At 40.4% G+C, this 14,602-nt stretch overlaps 1 protein-coding gene across 9 annotated transcripts in view; it reads left to right on the top strand.

Annotated features, from left to right (window-relative positions):
* Positions 1-623: 623 nt before the first annotated feature.
* Paip2b (poly(A) binding protein interacting protein 2B) overlaps positions 624-14,602 on the top strand; it is a 35,082-nt gene continuing 21,103 nt past the window's right edge. The window contains exons 1-4 of one of the 9 annotated variants that reach the window (XM_085690539.2): positions 657-740; positions 1,084-1,143; positions 8,690-8,779; positions 11,285-11,411. Coding sequence is in view for 4 of the 9 variants with exons in the window: in XM_085690533.1 (XP_085546659.1) it covers positions 1,115-1,143 (29 nt within the window). In the remaining 5 variants the exon portion in view is untranslated. Of the gene's footprint in view, positions 741-1,083; positions 1,144-8,689; positions 8,811-11,284; positions 11,412-14,602 lie in introns of all 9 variants that reach the window. The other 8 variants (XM_085690540.2, XM_085690534.2, XM_085690537.2 and 5 more) reach the window with 8 other exon arrangements.

The following is a 14,602-nucleotide window of genomic DNA, read 5'->3' as shown; positions in this document are numbered from 1 at the left end:
TTATATCTCAGGCTGGCCCGTTAATTTTTGATCCTCCTGCCTCAGTCTCCAGGGACTGAAGAAGTTGTTTGTTTCTACAAACGCGGACGCCACATTCTCCGTTCTTCCGAGTAGTTTCACCTGTTAACCTCGGGACCTAACACCGAGTCAAATCCCTGCTCTACCGCTTAAAATTCAGCTGCAGCTAGCCGACAGCAGAAGAAACCTGAGATACCCGCCTCCCTCTTCCTGAGTTACCAAGACAGGCAAGAATGCCTGCCACCTTAGCCAATGGATGAAGCTGGAGCCAAAGTCATTGTAAACAAACCGGGAGTCGCTGCGTTCGGGCTCCTCCCCGGTGTGTGTGTGTGGGGGGGGGGGGGGGGGGGGGGATTTATCCTAGGGCTGAAATCTAGGCGTGACCAGCGCTCTCCCCAACCAATCACAGCTGGGGATCTCCAGCGAGGGCGGAGCGAATGGACAGATATTAAAACCAATCACCAGCTGGAACCTCTGAAAGAGGTGGGCGGGCATTGTTTCACATTTAGACCAATCAAAACCAGGTAAGTGAGCGGCATTCTCTGCTGTCCAATAGGTGAACGAGGCGGTGTCCGGCAGCCAATGACTGGCGCCAGAGGGCGGGGCGAGACGCGTGTGTGCGGCCGAGGGACCCCGAGCGTTTGTGCGCCGCGACTCGCGCTCTGAGGAGGCGGCGCTGTGCTGTGGTACGGACCTCGGGGTGGCGTTGTCTGCGCGGCCAGGTGGGTTCGGGCGTCGGGACTGGACCTCGGGCCGCCCGGGGACACTCACAGCCCCGCTGTGTTTGGGCCTCTCGGGAGCGCGCGAGGCCCCTCTCCCTCTCCTCGCGGGCTGTCCGAGAACGCGCAAAACCCCTTTCCCGGCGCGGCCCGGGCCCAGGCCGTCCGACGCTCTGGTGCTCGCCGGCCAGCGTCTCCCACCTCATCCTCTTTCACCATCTTTGCTGTGGCCCGCAGACTCTGGCCGCTCCTTCGCTCCGTTGCCTTCCGCGACTGTCCCCCTCGACCTCGGGATTTCAGCCTCTTTTTCCCCGGGAACTAGCATCTCTCACTTTGCATCTTGTAGGCACCTGAAAGGGTGAAGGCGAGAGAGACAGATGACGACGCTGAACACAGGCTCTGCAAGGTTCGGAACCGGAATGGTCTTGCTTAAACTCTTTCTGCCTCCTTCCCTTTACCGTTTGATCACTCTCCTCTTCTACACTCTTTGTCCCCCAAAGTGCTTTTGCTCAGCACAGCTGAAAATGCAGGGGAAAAGGCTTCCCAACCGCAACCAATTTGAAATCTGTTACGTGGATGGAACGGGATTGTCTTTGACAGAGCTAGCCAAAGCATGAGTTTCCTCTGTAAGGAAGGGCCTGGTCATGCCGGACGACCAGAAGATGAAGGACATGTGTGATGATCACACACAACCTCTGAGTGAATTACAGAAGCTCAGAGACAGCTTTCATTCAGCATGGTCGCTTTACAGAGAATCTGTTTTCACCTTCATAGTATGGCAGTGTTTGGCGTCCGGTAGCAGCAGTAGCAGTTCCAGCCATATGTTTCTAGATGATTTTTTACATGGTCTCATACCCAAATAAAATGATGCCAGACATTTACTGGGAAGAAATTAGCTCATCACTCGTAATTTTAACTGAGTTTTAGAAGTCGAAAAATAATGGTCGGTGGGGATTTTATTTTGGGAACTGGAGAAAATTGAGTATTGGAATAAGAGTCTAGTACCTTGGGTAGAGAGGAAGGGAAAATAAGAATACGTACATACAAATCTGCACTGTTCTCATGGCATTTTCGTGACAATATCTGGAGGGGTTTTTTTTTCTTTTTTGGTTCTCAAAAGAACAGTAAGCTGGGAGTTTAGCATTGGATGCACTGTGTTTTGGAGTTTGAAAAGCTTTTACTGTTTTTCTTAACCTTCCTCGTAGCACATAACAATATAGTTCCCTGTATTTCACTGTGGTAAGATTTTAGTCTTAACAGAGAAAGAAGTAAGTGTTCAAGTGAATTAAAAGCAGTCTACTCAGAGGTGACAACGTTGTCTCATGGGCCATATGTTAGAGCCTTATTAATGAATCACTCCGAAAAGACAGAATCTTAAAACTGTTGTAATTCATGTCAGTTATAGCGGTTGTCAAAGCCATGGGCAAACTGCAGGTCTCAGAGTTGGTCACTGGTATACAATATTGTGTCTGCAGTGGAAAACCAAATGTAGGTATCATGTCTTTGGATAAATCTGTCCTTAGTGCTGACTTTTTTCGACATTGAAATGGTAGCTTTTGCTTCCAGTTCCCAGAGATCTAACCTTGGTCATAAACTTTAGTAGAGTAGAGACCTATAAGCAAGGATTAAATGCACAGAGGGTTCTGCAGTTCAGGGTGCGGGACAAGGGAGAAGCCCTGTTCCTCTGTGTTCCAACCTCATCTTCCATTGCTCTAGACTCCTGAAGTGCATTTCCTTAACCTACCTGGCCCATGTAGATTATAATTGTAAATCCTGAAAACCATTTATGCCGATAGATTTTTGTTCCCTGTATTTTGCACAACAGGAAATGATTTTCAGAGGTGTGATTTGCCCACTAACAGGTGCTGGAGTTAAAACTCAAACTCTGTCCGTTTAACCCCAAAGCCAAAGTTGACAGCACAAAACTACCCTCTCCTGCCTCTGTTCTTTGGCCATTTCTGTGTGAGTGTCAAACCAAGAAGGTCCAGTCTTGCCTTACTTACCTTAGTTTGGGGCAAGCACAAAGAACAGTAGACATGTGCTGCTATCTACATATCCATGTGTATGGTGTCATTTTCTTTTTGTGACAAAAACTGAAGAAAAATACCTTAAAGAAAAAAGAATTTGTTCCAGCTTACAGATTGAGGGGTACAGTCTATCATAGCCACTTGGAGCTGGAAGGAGCTGGTCCCATTGCATCCACAGTCAGTAAGCAGAGGTGAATGCTCAGCTCACTTGTTTTTTCTTACCTAGTTTGGAATGCTGCAGCTCACATTCAGGCTGTTCATATTTCCATGGTGAGTCTAAATCTAGTAAAGATAACAGTGGTAATTAATCATCACACTGTGAATGACTTCAAAGGCACCACTAGTATTAGTTTAGGGGTTACATGCAAATTTTAGCAAATAAAAAGATTTTCACATAGAATTGTACTTGAATGAACCCTAGTTCTCATTTCGTGGTATTCCCTCCCTCCAAATCTATTTAGAGTGATCCTTTGGCATATTGGGAAATCTGCACACTTACTCATTTATTCAACAAATATTTATTAAACACTTACTATAAGCTGTACTCTACTTGATAGCAAATGAGCTATAGATTAAGGGCCTGCCCTCTGGGTCTTGTATTTGAGTTAGAAAGATAAACAGCTAAGGCTTGTGTAGGTTGAAATTAGAAACTGTTCTCATCTGAGTTGACACTAGTGTCAACTCTAGTCCCAAGAGGACTTCCAGACCACTTCTACTCTTTCATATTTTTGAGCCTTTCTCCAGTAACTTGCGGGGGGAGGGGGGTATGTATGTGAGCCTGTGAGTATGAAGACCAGAGGTCGACCTCAGGCGTTTCTTAGGACCTGGCCACCTTTTTTGTGTGGAGAGAAAGTGTAGAATCTCTCTCTGACTTGAAACTCACCAGCTAGACTAGGTAGACTGGCCAGCATGGTTCAGGGATCTGCCCAACTACCCGGGCAAACTCACACCACCATGCTTGCCTTTTTTAGGTGGGTTCTGGGGATCAGTATCAGGTCCCTATGTTTCTAAGACAAGTACTTCACTAAGTCATTGTCTTACTTATGAGATACAGTGCTGACCTGTTCTTTGAAATCTGCATCTGCCCTCTACTAAGTGTCCAGCTGTGGTACAACTTGGACTTTTGAACCTGTGTCCTAATTTCAAGATTGATGATGTGTAGACACTTTTACATTTCAAGGGAGAGCATGCACACGTTACCTTTGGTGATGGAGGACGAGTGTAAAAGAGAATGGGAGATCATTTCAGCATCCATATTGTCTAGACCATAGTGCTTTCAAAACTATATATAGGTGGTTCTCAACTTTCCTAACACTGTGACCCTAAACACAGTTTTTTGTGTTGTTGTGACTCCTAACCATAAAATTATTTTTGTTGTTACCTCAAAATTGAAACATTGCTACTGTTATGAATTGTAATGAAATATCTGATATGCAGGATATCCAATATGTGACCTCTATGAAAGAGTCGTTTGACCTCCAAAGAGGCTGTGACCCACAGGTTGAGAATCACTGATATAGAGCAGCAACTTGGCAATATTTAAGATACAATTTTAGTCCTGGATACCCACTTTCTCATGCTTTGTCCCCTAACATTTTTGTTTTCCAAAGACTACTTGATCTTTCACTTTCTAAAACAGAAGAGCCCTATTGGGCAGAATTTTGAGTTAAGCCAGGTTCTTGGTTCCTGATCTCCTAGTTTTACCTGTATATCATCTTTAGCTGAGGTGCTAAGTCCTGGTCTGGTCCCTCGTAGAAGAAAAGGGGTTGGTTTCATGTATTCTCTGTCTCACAAACAAGTATATTTGAATAGGTTCTGGATACAGTTACTTTTCTTCAGAGGATAACTGAGGGTCCTAGGACTTTGTGGGCTTCTCTTTTAAACACTGTTTTACATATTAGATACTGTTAGATAAAGCATCTAGCAAAATGGTTGACATGTGTCAAATATTCACTATATCTTCCTCCTGGTGCTGCATCTAGTTGTATTGTGGTAGAACTACTTGTTCATATGACTTTCTTTTTTAATACATTGTGAGCTCTGTGATAGCAGGTTCCACAGTTCCATCCTACTGCCTTTGATGCTTGGTTGAGAACCTGATACATGGCAACTGTTACACAGGTATCTGATCTGGGGACTTCTCAACTCCTCCTGAAAGGGAGGTGGGGGCAGTGGGATTACAGGCTTCCCCCAAAAGGGTGTTAATTCCCCCCTCACACTTAGCCACTTCTCCCAATCTTTTCTTCAGCACATCGACCATCTTTCTTCTCTGCTACTTCACAGAATACCACAGTTTACATAGCCATTTCCTTTTGGTGGGGAACATTGTACTATTACAAACAGCTGCACGCCCAGTTCATGCTCATACACCCTTGATTGAAGTCTCTGAAGTAGTTCAGATTAGATCCCCAACTGGTTACATGTTTACTCGGCTAAAAGTTAGCCACATTCCTAATTCTTATTATATACAGAAACATGAAGCAAGACTTCTTTGGACAAAGCTTGTTTGCACTTAAGGGATGTTTATATATCTCATCAAAATGACTGAACAACACCAAAGATTAACTATTTCTATTTTTAAAGTGCATACAACTGTATGTATACACATAGCAAGTATAAAATAATTACTATCTGAGGAAGGTGGCTCTATGTAGTGCTCTGTAAGCTCCCATTATTTTGTCTATCCTAATTTTTCGTGCTTTCCAATTTTTACAACAGTATGTACTGTTTCTGTACTTTAAAATTTTAACTGAAAATACCAATTCAAGTAAAATAGAACCTATTCTTAACTGCTTGTCCATATTGTGCCTCTGTGTGCTCAAAGAGCACTTCTCAGCAATCTGCATATTACTAATTGTGCCTTTAATTTAATTTAGATTGCATTTTATTTTTGTTTTACTTCACTTTACATGGTAAATCAGTTGTTCATCTGTCTGCCTCTTTGCTGGTCTGTGAGCGCTATGAGGGTGTGTTTCATTATATTTTCAGCACTTAGATAGTGTGTGATGTGTAGGAGAGTCCTAGGTAGTGACTAAACAATGTTACTGTTACAGACTGCAGAATTTAATACCTGTGTTAGTAAATTGTCATAGATACGTGAGCCCCAGCCAGACAGTTTTCTCCCCCTAAAACTTGTATCTGTTGTAAGTTCCAGCAGTTATGGTTAATTCATTTGTGCCATGCCCTCTGGCCGAGCCATTTGCAGGGGTTTTTTTTCTTGAGTAATTTTTTATTGTTTACTTTTTATTTTTATTGCGATTTTTTTTTCAATCTACCAGGCATACTCAGGAAACATAATCATCTTTTCATATCTGTTCCTCCTGTATCTTCTAGTCTCCTTGAAATGCTGATTCAAGGTTTTGTCTATCTAGAAAACATTCCAGAAATAAGATCGAGGTCTGAGTGCAGTTCAGTGGTAGAGCCCACTTTCTGTATTTTTTTAAGTGGTTTGTTATTGCACTGAGTGGTAACAGTAAATCCTGAAATCCCTTTGAAACTAAAAATGGAACTGAAGAGATGGCTCAGTGGTTAAGAACACTGGGTGTGTTTCAGAGGACCTGGGTTCAATTCCTAGCCCCCACACTGTGTCTCACAAATATCAGTAACTCCAGTTTCAGGGTATCCAATGCCATCTTCTATTCTCTATTAGCAACAGCCTTACACATTGTACACAGACATACATAAAGACATAACATGAACATATAAAAATAAATAAATGAATATTTTTGAAAAGAAAAAGTGAAAAATGAAGCCAAAGTCATAGGCCTGACAAGGAACCTGAAAACTGGAGACATTGATTCAGGAACGTGTGTGAGTGCACACGCATGCACACTACTGAAGTGTGTTATATTTAGATACATAACTGTATACATGTTTAAGTTTTTGTTTGTGGCTTATTTGTTTTGAGATGGTCTTTTGTAGCCCAGGCTCCCTGGGAACTCTGTGTAAACAATCTGTGCTAGGGTATTGCAGGTATGTGCCAGCACACCCAGCAACAGATAATTTTTAGATTTTTATTGTTTGCCAGAGAAGATGGTGCTTTCTGAACTGAGGCATCACACGCAGGATGTTTGGGTGAGAAGGGACCTCTGTATAGAGGAGTTTTGCTTCAGTGAGTTTTTCTGGCTTGTCAGTCTCTAATGTCTACTTTTCTTCCGTCAGTCTCCCTTTTCAGATTGAACAGCTAGGTCAGCACGGAGGTCAGCACGGACTGTTTGGAGAAGTAACTGCTGTGCACAATGACCTGGTGCTTCCCTGAGAGAGCACACGCTCATTCTGTTCTCTCACCCAGAGAGAAGTTTGGGTGAGGAAAGGGAAGGGAGAATTAGATTCTAGGCTAGCCACTATTCTGAAGTCTAGCAGCACATCAGGAAAAAAAAAAAAAAAACAAACAAAAAAAACAAAACAACAACAAAAAAAAAACCCAGGCATTTTCTAAAAATCAGTATAGATTTCCGGGGCTGTCTGCAAAGTATCTGAGTTGTAATCCCGTAAGGTGGAGCCTCAGAGACTACATTTTTAGAAACTTCAATAATTGTGTTAAGTGTGCCTGTATGTGTTTGTAGACCAGAGGTCAGTGTTGAATGTCTTCCTCACTCTCACTTTATTTACTTGTTTGCTTATTGTTTACATGGTCTCTCTATGGAGATCATGCTAGCCTGAATTTCAGTCATGCACTTTACATTTTGAGAAAAGTCACACTCACTATATATGGACTCACTGATTCCATTAGACTAGCTGGTGGTGAGTCCCCAGGGATCTTTGCTGACAGAGCCATCTCTTCAACCTAGTGACCTAAAGAAATTTTATATTAACATCTTGATGCTAAATCTTGGGTCAGATGGTGCTAGTCTCTTGTGAATTTTCACCAACCTGTAGAATAAGAAAAATGAGGACCTATTGTGTTTTTCATAAAACTAAATTCAAATGGTTTATCAAATTGTCTTTTGCATTAAATTAAGCCTTCCCTACATTTTTCAGCGCTATTATAAAATGACATCAATAAGATTTTTATATTTTGCAATTTAAAAAAATTGTAATCCTGTTTTGCTAAAAATATTTCAAAATGTTTCTGGTTTATGAGTTCCTGAAGACTGTAGAGTACCTCAGAAATGTAACAACTCTCAGAAATGAGATCCTTTGGAAGGTGAATCTGTAGAGGCTCTAAAGTCTGTAAGGCCAGATGAGACTCAGTCTAGAAAGATGTGCTCTTTGTGGTATATAATACTCTGAAGCTCTAGGGCATCACTGTTAGACATGTTCATACTTCTAAGCAAACAAGAGTGTTTGTGCCAGGTGAGTAAATGAAGACCTCATACCAGGTGAGGTCAAGTTTTACTACCAGCTAAGTTCTGACATGAAATACATGGGGGGTGGCTTAAATTTTTTAAAGCTTTTGGGATGTTAAAGTTGCCTATAAGAGATTATAGGTGGGGGCTGGGAAGGTGACTCACAGTTAGGAGCACTGGCTGCTCTTCCAGAGAACCTGGGTTTAATTCTCAGCACCCACATGGCGCTCACAACTGTCTGTAATTTCAGTTCTAGGGGATATAATATCTTCATACAGACATACTTGCAAACAAAACACCAATGTACATAAAATAAGAATAAACAAATTATTAAAAATGTTTTAAAAAAGAGATTATAGGTAGTCTGAAAGTATTAGCAATCACCAGATTGACTACAGCTTTGAATGTTAAGGGGTATTGGGTATTGTAGTTTAAACATACTGATAGGTAATGGTGTTCCTTCTGACTACCTCAATTCTCATACCAAATAGCATTTTTTTTCTTCAGCTCCTATTCACTGGCCATTTGCACTATTTGAAAAAAATTAGTTGGTTTTCATAGCTTTTCTGAAATTAAATGTGTAGTAATTAAGAGCATGGGTTTATCAGGTGAGGTGATAACATGCAATTAATTCCAGATGCCCAGGAGGCTGAGGCAGGAGCATGACAAGTTTTCGGCCAACCTGGACAACTTAACAAGATCCTGTCCAAAAAACAAAACAAGCCAGGTATGGTGTCTCAAAAAACAAAACAAGCCAGGTATGGTGGTGCATGCTTTTAATTCTTGTACTTGGGAGGCAAAGGCAGGTCTTGTTCAAGGCCAGCCTGGTCTGCATTGTATGGTCCAGGCCAGTCAATGTTGACATAGTGAGACTCTATTTTAGAATTTAAAAAGAAAAGTAAAACAAACATCAGTATAGCTTCATAGTAGGACACTAAGAAAAATCTAAGCTTAAGTCAGGTTCTGGCACTTCCATGGTGAACTAATACCTCAGGCCAGATTGAAGAGCCTATGAAAGAATAGCCATCAAGTACTTGGAAGAGCTGTAACTTCATTATTGTTCTATCCCCTGGGACTTTTCTTATTCTAAAAGGTCTAGTGCAGTGGTCTCAACTTTCCTAATGTTTACAGCGACCCTTTATTACACAGTTCTTCATGTTGTGGTGACCCCCCCAACCATAAAATTATTTCATTGCTACTTCATAACTTTAATTTTGTTACTGTTATGAAATGTAATGTAAATATTAAAAAAAATATGTTTTTGACACAGGGTTTTTCTGTGTAACAGTCCTGACTGTCCTGGAACTCACTTTGTAGACCAGGCTGGCCTCGAACTCACAGAAATTCTCTTGCCTCTGCCTCCCGAGTGCTGCGATTAAAGGCATGTGCCGCCGCCACCACCCAGCTATAATGTAAATATTTGATATGTGACCCAAAGAGATCAAGACCCGCAGGTTGAGAACTGCCGGTCTAGGGGAACTTGGCTTAAATGCTTTCTTCATGACTTTAGTTCTATTCTTACAGCTTACATACTTAGTCCAAGGCTCCTGAGCAGTTTTTCCTAAGGTCTTGAGGTGTACAGTTCATTCCACTACTAAAGCTTTTCCCTCTATAAAACTTCCCTATTCCTGACTGATTTGTCTTCACTATGCTACCGTACAGGGAAGCACTCTCCTCCTTCCCAGAGAGCAATTCTGTCCTGACCTTGGCCTCCTGAACAAAATTCCACCGAATAGTTAACTTTGAAAGTTTGTCCCACTTGAAATATGGCTCTTCCCAGGAAGCTTTGGTGTGTGTGTATCTCCTTTGTTTCTGTCTCATTAAAACATGGTTAGGTTCTCTTCTTCCCTCTTAGTTATGACAATTCTTTGTATTTTTCTTCTCAAAATTGTATCAAACACAATGGTCATTTGGTTGGTCTTGGTAGTATAGAATTCTTTGACTTCAGATGATTCCACTGTGGTAGCTTTTTTGTCTGGCCTTCAGCTTATGAGGAGAAGACCATGACACTAATCATTGAGTGCTAAATAGCAAACAAAAACACATAAACCTTTTTGTAAAAGTCAGCTTTAAGTAACTGAAACTGTCAGAAACAGATTGGAGCAGGGAGTCATCAGTGTTCCAAAATGCTAAGTGATCAGATTCTTACCCTGAAAGGCACAGACATCCTTGAGAAGAGAGACTTGGAATACCAGTACATTCTAGAAATGACAGATAGCAGCAAAAACCATTTCTTGAGGGCCAGGAGGTGGGTGCACAAATGCATGCTAGAAGCTCATCTCAGAAAATCTTCAAGGTTACAAGTAGACTATTCCTAATACAAATAATTTGAGTCCAGTTTTCTTGGAGAGGTGATTACAGGGGAAATCCTGTAATCCTGTGCAGAACTGTATTCAGACTTCTAGAGTGGGGAAGAAAGACCCTTAGCAGAGATATATAAAGACTTCTGTCACTTCATTTCTGACAGTTCTGCTTTTGTTGTCAGTTGACGTTAGAGACTTGGTAAGAAAAGTAACATTTTTTATGTGTAATAATTGCCTCAATTTTTTATTAGTCTTTGTTAAAAAAGACATTGTTTTAACAATGGTATATTTCTTTTTGGAGCTAAGCTGGAGAAATCAGAGTCCCTCTGCTGACCCCTATTTGATATTTTTTTGAAAAGATGATTTACTGCCTTCAACTAGGGAAAATCTGAAGATGGATCTGGGTACAATCTTGTCATTAAATATTGGTAAATCTGTTCTGCCTTCGGAAATGCTTTTAAGTGTTATGGAGCCTATTGTGATTTTTGTACATATTCAGTAGGATAATGTCATAGAACATCTATCTTTAGGGCATTGTTTATGAAAGTCTATGGTCTGTTAATAGGCATTAGGTTAAAAATGAAATAAATAGCTAGCTGTTGTGGTACACACCTTTAATTATCAGCCCTCTGTAGGCAGAGACAGGTAGATCTCTATGAGTTCCAAGCTAGCCTGTTCTTAGTTCCAGAATAGCCAAGGCTATATAGAGAGAGAGACCTTATCTTAAACATACAAACAGGTATATGAGTCTGGTTGTGCAGTTATAATAAAATAATAAAAAAGTTTGACTGACTATTCATAAAGAACATGAGTTTTATTGCTTATAGCTCTGGATGTTAGGATCAAAGCAGTGTGACAGGTTTGCATTTCTGGTGAGGCTGTCCTGCTTGCAGGATGGCACCTTTTATCCTCTCTGCTGTTCTCACAAGGTAGAAGACAGAAGGGTGAGAGAGCCAGATGCTATGTGGAACCCCTTTGAAAGCCCTTAATCCCACTTGAAAGAAGAACTCCCAGGCCTCATCACCTCCTCAAGGTGATGCTCTTACTATTGTCATGGTAAGTCAGCACCTGAATTTTGGATGAGTTACATTCACATAACAATAATAAACTAATAGATAAAAATAAAGGAAATGACTAAATTAATAAAATTAGGAAGTATTTGGTAAATTGAACAAGACTTCTTAGCTATGTATTCCATGACTGTGTGTGTGTACATGTACGCATATATAATCACATATGTGCACATGCAGAGGCCAGAGGTCAACATTAAGTATCTTTCTCAATTGCTCTTCATCTTTTTTTTCTTTTTCTTTTTTGAGGCAGCATCTTTCACTGAACCTGGAGCTCTTTGATTTCACAAGGCTGACTTGCCAGCAAATCCCAGAGATCCTCTTGTTTCCAGTGCCCTAGCCCTGGCATTATAGGTGCACGCCAGTGCATCTGGCTTTTTTACGTAGGTGGTAGGGATTGAATTCAGGTTCTTGCTTACACAACAAATACTGTACCCACTGAACCATCTCTCCAGCACTTCATTATGAGATTTGTTTGTTTCAAATTTCCTTAGACTAGTGTTTAAGGAACACTAGAGAATGTCAACTTGAGAATTGTTGTAGAAATTAGACTAATTAGAATTTCTGTTCCACATAGAATTTTGCCATTGTGTTAAAGGAATGGCCTATAATCCTCTTTAGACTTCATTTTCTTTCTTTCTTTCTTTCTTTCTTTCTTTCTTTCTTTTGTTGTTGTTGTTTTTTTTTTTTGTTTTTGTTTTTGTTTTTCAAGACGGTTTTTCTGTGGCTTTGGAGCCTGTTCTGGAACTAGCTCTTGTAGACCAGGCTGGCCTCGAACTCACAGAGATCCACCTGCCTCTGCCTCCCAAGTGCTGGGATTAAAGGCTTCCCACCACCGCCCGGCTTCTCTTTAGTCTTTCTATCAGAATGATCTGTTGCAAATTAACAAGCAAAAATGAAAGTCTTAGACTTGACAAAGCAGAATTGGGAGGGGCTGTGGGGGCATGTAAATGATTTCAGGTGATCCATTCCTAACTGAAAACCCTGAATTAGAATGTGCTTTCATGATGCTTTTCAAATCCTTTTTAAATTCTTTGTTTTGTGTTCTTGGCTCTGGTCCACCAACAATGCAAGAGTGTTCTCTTTAGCCCACAACCTCTCCAACATAAGTTGTCGTCAGTGTTTTTGATCTTGGCCATTCTTACAGGTGTAAGATGGAATCTCAGAGTTGTTTTGATTTGTAGTGTCTTTCAGCCATTTTAGATTCCTCTGTTGAGAGTTCTCTGTTTAGGTCTGTACTCCATTATTTTTAATTGGATTATTTGTTCTTTTGATGACCAGTTTCTTGAGTTCTTTGTATGTTTTGGAGATCAGACCTCTGTTTGATGTGGGGTTGGTGAAGATCTTTTCCCATTCTGTAGGCTGTCGTTTTGTCTTGTTGACCATGTTCTTTGCTTTATAGAAGCCTTTCAGTTTCAGGAGGTCCCATTTATTGTTTCTCTCAACGTCTGTGCTATTGGGGTTATATTTAGGAAGTGGTCTCCTGTGCCAATGCGTTCAAATGTACGTCCTACTTTCTCTTCTGTGAGGTTCAGTGTGGCTGGCTTTATGTTGAGGTCTTTGATCCATTTGGACTTGAGTTTTGTGCATGGTGATAGATACAGGTCTATTTTCATTCTTCTACATGTTGATATTCAGTTATACCAGCACCACTTGTTAAATATGCTTTCTTTTTTCCATTTCATATTTTTTTGTTTCTTTGTCAAAAATCAGGTGTTTGAAAGGGTGTGGATTAATATCTGGGTCTTCAGTTTGGTTCCATTGGTCCTCCTGTCTATTTTTATGCCAATACCAAGCTGTTTTCGGTACTGTAGCTCTGTATTAGAGTTTGAAGTCAGGGATTGTGATGCCTCCAGAGGTTCTTTTATTGTACAGGATTGTTTTGGCTATCCAGGGTTTGTTTTTTTGTTTTGTTTTGTTTTGTTTTTTGTTTTTTGTTTTTTTTTTTGCTTTTCCATATGAAGCTGAGTATGGCTCTTTTGAGGTCTGTGAAGAATTTTGCTGGGATTTTGCTGGGCATTGTTGAAACTGTAGGTTGCTTTTGGTAAGACTGCCATTTTTACTATGTTAATTCTACTGCCCAAGATCATGGGAGATCTTTCACTTTCTAGTGTCTTCTTCGATTTCTTTCTTCAAAGATATAAAGTATTTATCATACAAGTCTTCTCCACTTGTTTGGATAGAGTTACTGTGAGATATTATTATGCTATTTGTGGCTATTGTGAAGGGTGATGTTTCTCTGATTTCTTTCTCAGCCCATTTATCATCCATGTATAGGAGGGCTACTAATTTTTTTTTTGAGTTAATCTTGTATCCTGCTACATTACTGACAGTGTTTATGAGTTGTAGAAGTTCCTTGGTAGAATTTTTGGGGTCACTTATGTAAACTATCACATCATCAGCAGATAGTGAGAGTTTGACTTCTTTTCCAATCTGTATCCCCTTGATCTCCTTTTGTTATCTTATTGCTCTAGCTAGGATCTCAAGAACTATATTGATTAGACGTGGAGAGGGTAGACAGCCTTGTCTTGTTCCTAATTTCAGTGGGATTGCTGGGAGTTTCTCTCCATTTAGTTTGATGTTGGCTGTTGCCTTGCTTTATATTGTCTTTATTATGTTTAGGTATGTTCCTTGTATCCCTGCTCTTTCCCAGACCTTTATCATGAAGGGATGTTGTATTTTGTCGAAAGCTTTTTCAGCATCTAACAAGATGTGGTTTTATTTTTCAGTTTGTTTATATGGTAGATTACATTGACAGATTTTCATATGTTGAATCATCCCTGCATCTCTCAATGAAACAAACTTGATCATGGTGAATGATGGTTCTGATGTGTTCTTGGATTCGATTTGCCAGTATTTTATTTAGTATTTTTTCATCAGTATTCATGAGTGAGATTGGTCTGTAATTCTCTTTCTTAGTAATGTCTTTCTGTGGTTTAGGTATCAGGGTAATTGTAGTCTCATAGAAAGAGTTTGGCAATATTCCTTCTGTTTCTATTGTGTGGAACAATTTGAGGAGTATTGTTATTAGTTCTTCTTTGAAATCTTGTAGAATTCTGAGCTGAAATCATCTGATTCTGGGCTTTTTTTGGTTGGGAGACTTTTGATGACTGTTTCTATTTCTTTAGCAGTTATAGGTCTGTTTAATTTGCTTATCTGGTCTTGATTTAATTTTGG

The sequence above is a fragment of the Myodes glareolus genome, chromosome 6, assembly GCF_982192425.1.
Source record: "Myodes glareolus chromosome 6, mMyoGla1.1, whole genome shotgun sequence".
In the NCBI taxonomy this organism is placed as follows: domain Eukaryota; kingdom Metazoa; phylum Chordata; class Mammalia; order Rodentia; family Cricetidae; genus Myodes; species Myodes glareolus.
The sequence above is the reverse complement of the archived record's forward strand: the minus strand, read 5'-3'. Positions and strand labels throughout refer to the sequence as shown.